Source organism: Neolamprologus brichardi, chromosome 20 (genome assembly GCF_056152115.1).
Source record: "Neolamprologus brichardi isolate AB-2024 chromosome 20, ASM5615211v1, whole genome shotgun sequence".
NCBI lineage: Eukaryota > Metazoa > Chordata > Actinopteri > Cichliformes > Cichlidae > Neolamprologus > Neolamprologus brichardi.
In genome coordinates, this window is record NC_142123.1 from 27,237,081 (window position 1) to 27,244,510 (window position 7,430).

The window sequence follows — 7,430 nt, forward strand, 5'->3', positions numbered from 1 at the left end:
TGTCTCTGTTTAATTATGCTGAAGGCTGAATTGTGATTCTTTTTTTGGCACTTTGGTATCTTCTCTTTAACTTTCAGATGTTAAACTCCCTCCTGTAACTGCGTTTGAACAGTCAAAAACAATGACTTTTTTTTTAAAAACTCTTTTAGCTGTCTGTGCGAGCTCCTTAAAGTGCTAAAGACTAACTTGACCTTAATAAAGGAACACACTACCCCCTGTTATCTGGTGGAGCTGATCATTGGTGCAGGAGTGGACTCTGACCTACACAGAGTCCACTTGCAGCCACACGAGTCCCACCAGCATGTGCTTACGCAAGACCAGTCAGTAATCTTTTTGTAAGATGACAGCAAGTCCTATTCAGCGCCTCCGAGGATTAAAACAACTTGTAAGTACATTTTTGTATCTAAAAGGAAGTGCATTTACTCGAGAGCTCAGTACTGAGTGCGTGCAAACACTGTAATTTCTGTTTTTCCTTTAACCTCATTATGTCAACTGACCACATCATTTAAAGTACAGTATAACACTGTGTTTGTCAGCAACCTCAGTGTCAGCTTCTTCAAATTCTGTTTATCACAAGACTGCCTTCTGACTTATTTCATCATGAGATCAGTTTGAAAGCCACACGCATGCACAAAGACAGAGTGAAAATGTGAAGAGGAAGAGATGGGCAGGCACATATGGTTTGTTGAATTCCTCGACAATGTCTGAAAGTAATGTGAAAATTGTACCAACCACTGCAGGTGTGAACCCTTCTTAATGCTGAAAAGGTTGTTATTTATTTTGGGTAATGACTAAATACCACTACACTGTATCGCAGGTATTAGTGGGATAAAAGTATTTCTGTTTTATGCTGATTTACATTTGTAACATGAGTCTACATTTATTATGTTATGAGAAGAAATAAAGAAACAAAATATAGCATCAGAAATATAAAATATGATCCATTTCAGCAAATTAACTTCAAAGTAACGATGAGTTGCTTCAGCTTTACTGGCTACAACAATAAAACACATCTCAGGCATGAAAGTCTATACAGGTGAGGAAAGCATGACTGACAGTGTGGTAGACAGCGGGTCCACAGGTACTGCTTGTCACATTATTTAGCTTCTAGTTTACTTATATTACCAGCAGTTGCTGTACAAAGGAACAGGTTTCTGTTTGAGATCTCTGTCTGTTGGTACAGAGAGCTGTAGCTCAGGAAGAGCGGATCAGCCACTAACCAGAAGGTCGGTGGTTCGATCCCAGGCTGCTCCAGTCTGCATGCCAAATATCCTTGGGCAAGATACTAACCCCATGTTGCTCTCCGATGCGTCCATCGGAGTGTGAATGTGTATGAATGTTAGATGCTTAGAAGTGCTTGTGTGAATGATTTAGCTGTATAAAGCGCTTTGACAGCTCGGACAGAGTGTAAAGCGCTATATAAGAACCAGTCCATTTACCGTTATCATGAACTCAATATCTCGAAGAACTTGAATGAATTTCTTAATGTGACATTTATCTTAACTTAAGAATGAGCTTATCAGATGTTAGTGGTCAATGATCAAGGTCACTGTGACCTCACAAAACATGTTTTTGGCCATAATTCTTAGACTGTGATGGCATTTTATATGTAAAAGGTCAAAGGTCAAGTTAAGACCTCAACTTCCCTTGCTGGCAGAGGCATAAAACCAGAAGGGAGTAGTTATAATTTGTTTCAAAATAATTTCTTTTGTTTCAAAAAAATGCCAACTATTATTATTATTATTATTATTATTATTATTATTATTATTATTATTATTATTATTATTATTATTATTATTATTATTATTATTATTATTATTATTATTGGTATAGACCAGGGGTCTCAAACTCAAATGAGCTGTGGGCCACTGCTGTCATCTCAGTGGAGGGCCACTTGAGTGTTCAAGTAGTACAAACAACAAACAAACAAGAAAACACCCACAAATATTTCAGAAAATTTAGTGTTTTTTCTCTTTGTTTTTTAAAATTTCAAATATTGTATAACAAGACAGAACAACAAATGTGAATGGATTTTTTCCCTCATACTTAACAAACTGAAGCCCTTCATTGAACTACCAAATAAACACACTGGTACTCTCTTTCTGCTCAGACACGTGGCAGCACTTCATATTATGAATATCATATATCATATCATATCATATTAAATAATTTTATTATTAACATTGCACTCAACAACAAACAAATCCTTCCTAACAAAAAAAAGTAACTTCAAAGGCCAAACTGCATTATATTTCTTCACATCGATATACAGGCTGCGAGTTTGAGACCCCTGGTATTTACCCTGAGTTTGGGAACACCCAGACACAACAGCATTACACAGCACTTTTCTTACATACTGATGCATCATTATTAATTTATTTCCGCAGACTTTTTCACACTGATCCACCTGCAGTATGGCTCTGCTCGTCCACTTTCTGGCCTGCGCCTTTGGCGTTGGCTCCTGGGTGGCTGTGAACGGACTGTGGGTGGAGCTGCCGCTCATTGTCAACGCACTCCCTGAAGGCTGGGATCTACCCTCCTACCTAACAGTAATTATCCAGTTGGCTAATGTGGGACCTCTGCTGGTCACCCTGATGCACAAACTGTACCCAGGGTGTCTTAAAGAGTATATTGTCATTTACTCCATCCTCTCCATCGGTGTCCTGTCCTGCATCCTGCTTGCCTTCTTCTGGGACAGGACCACGATTTTTATAGGGGCATCACGTAGCACAGCCTTCTTTATCATAACTTTCTTCCTTTCTCTGGTGGACTGCACTTCTTCAGTAACCTTCTTACCTTTTATGATGCAGCTTCCAGCAAAATATATTACCACTTATTATATTGGAGAGGGGCTAAGCGGTTTCATTCCTGGTGTAGTTGCTCTAGCTCAGGGTGTGGGTATGGCCAAATGCGTCAACTCTTCTGAGACTGCAGGAAACCACACAGGATCATTACATACGGAGTATCTTCTCCCAAACTTCTCCACCAAGGTGTTTTTCTTCATCCTAGCAGCCATGATGTGCATAAGCCTGGCTGCTTTTGTTGCACTGAACAGACTCCCTCGGACATACGAGCTGTCCACTGAGAACCTTGTGCAGGATACAGTAGTGTCTGTCAGCTCCTATCTGGATAACTCAGGGGCTGATCTTGATGGAGGAAGCGTAAAAAACAATGGTGAGGCGCTTGCCCAGGGCAGACATCTGGTGGCAAAACCTTCCATGTACCAGCTGACCTTCATTTACTTTCTGGTGGTGTGGGTTAATTCTGCAACCAACGGCCTGCTTCCCTCTGTGCAAACATACTCCTGTATGCCATACGGGAACCTGGCCTATCACCTCTCTGCAGCTCTGGCATCAGTGGCCAACCCAGTGGCCTGCACTCTTGCAATGTTCATCCAAAACAGGTAATAATATTTTATTATTGTAAGTCTGTATGAAACCAAAACTCAAGTGTCCTGATGAACACCGAAGCAGATTTGACTTCCTCTGTTCAGGGTAAAATCTGTACCAAATCAAAAACACGTGGATCAATTTGCTATGTTGCTAAATAGTTTACAGATGCATTTACTGAACATAACTCATAACTCATAAGTCATAAACTCTGGTCCCCTGGCCTGCAGGTTATGGGTCCACAGCTAGATCTGCAATAGACACTGGAAAGTATATAATGGACACTGAAGAATGGCCATCTAATTTAGAGCAAAGCCTATCCCAGTTGTCACAGGGGTAGAAGCAGGGTACACCCTGGACAGGTTGCCAGTCATTTGCAGGGTTGTCACAGAGAGACAGATGACCATTCATGCTCATTCACACCCAATTTACAATCAAAAGTTAGCCTAACATGCACGCACATGTTTTTGGATTGTGGGAAGAAGTACCCACACAGAGCTGGGGGGAACATGCAAACTCCACAAAGAAAGAAAGCTGGCTGGCTGGCAGACTCAAACCCAGGAGCGTCTCACTATGAGGCAGCAGTGCTTATCACAGCACCTTAGCATTGAAGACAAAGACACTTTTTTCATCTCATTTGGATTCCTCAAATCTTACATTTTCTAAAGAGGAATGTGGATTTTATCCCCATCATGATTTTTGCAAGCTCTTTGGAAAAGAAGTGTTTCCCCCACTATCACTCAAATATTTGCTTGGGCACAAGGTCCATTGAATTATTCACTTGAAAGACAAGTTGCCTTTGGATTCTGAGAAATTAACTAACTGCTGCTAATAACAGACGTCTTTTGCGCCCAGGTCGCTGGTCTTTCTCGGCCTTCTGGCAGTGGTGGGGACGGGATTTGGCAGCTATAACATGGCCATGGCAGCTATGAGTCCCTGTCCTTTGCTTCATGGGTCTGCAGTGGGAGAGGCGATAATTGTGAGTGAAACGCAAGCATGTTCTTTAAGAGAAGTGTGTACAAAAGCACAAAACCTCCTTCATAAACGTCCTGAGCGTTGAACTCTGCTCACTCATAACTTATGATGAGGCAACATCATTACTCAGTGTGAAATCAGAGTCTATTTTTTAGTCACAAACACTGTTAAAATAATGATTAACATCCAAATGAGCTGCTGAGTCTGTGTTCTTGTTTTACTCTCACCAGGTGCTCTCATGGCTCTTCTTTACTGGGACATTGTCTTATGTCAAAGTCATGGTGGGTGTCATCCTGAGAGACCGGAGCCACAACGCTTTGGTCTGGTGTGGAGCTGCGACACAGATGGGTTCACTAGTGGGCTCCGTCATTATGTTCCCGCTGGTTAACATTTACCAGTTCTTCAAGTCAGGAGACTTCTGCAACACCGAGTGCCCTCTATGACCACAGTACTGATGACGAGCTGCAGACTTTGTTAGATTAATTTAATCTTTTTTTGCAAGAGATGTAGATGAAAGGCGCTCTCATGACTATAAACAAAAAGTGAAGCCAGAACTGTTTCTGGCATGTCACTCCCTCACTAACAAACATGCTGCATCTTGTTTTTAATCAAGGCACAAATTAACACACAAAAGAGAGAGTGGTTATGCAGTCCTGTGAAAAACGAAAAACACTCTATGATTCAGTTGTTTGTTTTACCACCTTTAGCTGCAATAACTTGAAGTTATTGTTTTCTAAATGACTTTATTGCTCTCTCACACCGCTGTGACCCATTTTTCTTTACTGCCTTGCTTTAGTTCATTGAGGTTTGCAGGCATTCATTTATGCACAGCTCATAAATCCACAGTATTTTAATCAGGTTGAAGTCTGGACTTTGACCGGGTCATTGCAACACCATGATTCTTTCATTCTTTCTTCTACTCTTGTAGATTTGCTGCTGTGCTGTGATCATTGACCCATTTTTGGACAAACTTTAACTGTCGGACAGATGGCTTTACATTTGGCTCTAGAATATTTTGGTGTACAGAGGAATTCCTGGTTGACTCAGTGAGTGCAAGATTCCTAAGTCCTGTGGCCTCAAAACAAACCCATATTATCACCCCTCCACCACCGTCCTGACAGCTGGAATGAGGTGTTTGTGCTGATGTGATAAATGTGATTTTTGTCGAATGTGGCGCTGTGCACTGTGGCTACCCATCTTCAATGTGATCTTGTCTGACCAAAAGACATTGTTTCAGAAGTCTTGTGATTTATTGCAACTTGGCAACCTTCAGCTGTGCTGCCATGTTCATTTTAGAGAGAAGACACTTTCTTCTGGCAGACTTCCAAACTGGCCATACTTGTTCAGTCGTTTTCCAATTTTTTAACGTCATGAATGTTAACATTCAACATACTAACCGAGGCCTGTAAGGTCTGAGATGTAGCTCTTGAGGCTTTTGCAGTCGTTGAGCATTGCCGTCTGACCTTGGGGTAAATTTGCTAGGACATCCATTGCTGGGAAGATAGTGGCATTGTGCTAACACACACCTGAATGCTCCAGACCAGCAAACTGCCCAAATGTTAGCTTTTATAGAGGTGGTCACACTTGCTGCATTTGATTAGCAGCACCTGGCTGCTTCACATCATCTTAATCCCTGGGGTAGCAGTAAAGGTGTGCTTAGCCCTTCAGAGAGTCCTGTGAAAACCTATTTTCCTCCTCACATGACTCTAGCCCTTCAAAACATCACAACATGTCATTTTTACATTTTTTCTTTGAGGTGGTAAAACCGATGTGCTTGTCAATGAGCTTCAGAGGTGAATTCAGCCGCTTCTACCTTTTTCCAGACATACGACTGGTTTAAATTTTGCATTTTTTTGTTGCTCAAATTATATTTACTTTGCAATGTTGTGTTTATTAAAACACGTTTGGACTTACACTTGTTACAATATTTGGCCACTAGATGGCACAAGCATTCTTTTAAGACATGTCGGTTCACAATCTGCAGACACCGAGTGACCACAAATCCTTCGACGTGAAATACAGTTTACTAGGTGCTCGAAACAATAAAAGGGGTTAAACAGATTGAAAGCTCATATTTATGCAGCTTTTATGCGGGATGTTTTGCTTTTTAAATCACCCATGTATAAAATGAAAATCTCATAAAAACAGGTGGTTGATGCATTTTATTATCTGTGGAGATGATGGACAGACTAACAGGACATGGATGTCTATTTATAGAGCCACACTACTAGTGACAGCTTGAAATAATCAGCAGGCTGTTCTGGCCAGGACCATTGCAGTTCTGGTCATTGTAAACAATGGAAGTCTTGCAGAAAATATGAAACAGTTGTGGTTATGTCGTTTTTAGCTGATTTTAATCATACTGTTTTCTGGATCTAGATAAGTAGAGTAGATTTACTCAAGAAGTTTGAATAACTGCAATTTTGGGCACTAATATTTACATATTTCCATTTTATCCTACTTTAGAATTGCACTAAACGACATGAGAGAAAAATACTGTACTTTTTATTCTATTACATTTACTTACAAGTTACCTTAGACACGTGAAAGTATAAACACGTGACTAGCATTCAAAATATGACGAATGACTGAACCATGACTTCCACCCACCTGTTGAAAAACACTTTATCATGGGTAAGGCCAGCTCAAAGTCAAATGGCTTCCCCTCATAGCTTTTCAGATGGTTTTATTTAGATAACAGAACAAAATGTTTAAAGCTGAATACATACTTGTGTTGCATAATCACTTGCTGCCTCTCTAGTTAATTATCTTACTTTCCCTCACATTTATGTTCTTCCCCAGCAGCAGGGCCTGACCTCTACAGCAGGTAGGATCTAATGTATCTAAACATTTAATAAGATAAGATGACTTGGATTCACTTTCTAAAACAAAAAAACACTGCTTACGCACTGTTGCATCAGTATTATGATACATAATAATATATGAGTCACTGAGGCTATTTTTAATTTAGGTATTAAGTAGGATTTTCAGTGGAAGTGATCCACTGGTAGTGGGTGTTGTTGCAATGATATGTTGGTGCTATCTCCACTACTGAAATAATTTGCA

General features: G+C 40.4%; 1 protein-coding gene across 1 annotated transcript; it reads left to right on the plus strand.

Moving 5' to 3' along the window:
* The first annotated feature begins 317 nt into the window (after positions 1-317).
* Positions 318-6,472, plus strand: slc52a3-1 (solute carrier family 52 member 3-1). The gene is made up of 4 exons (XM_087834220.1): positions 318-385; positions 2,388-3,403; positions 4,245-4,368; positions 4,595-6,472. The coding sequence occupies exons 2-4, from the start codon at positions 2,415-2,417 to the stop codon at positions 4,805-4,807; spliced, it is 1,326 nt and encodes a 441-aa protein (XP_087690346.1). The 5' UTR covers positions 318-385; positions 2,388-2,414; the 3' UTR covers positions 4,808-6,472.
* Positions 6,473-7,430: the final 958 nt, after the last annotated feature.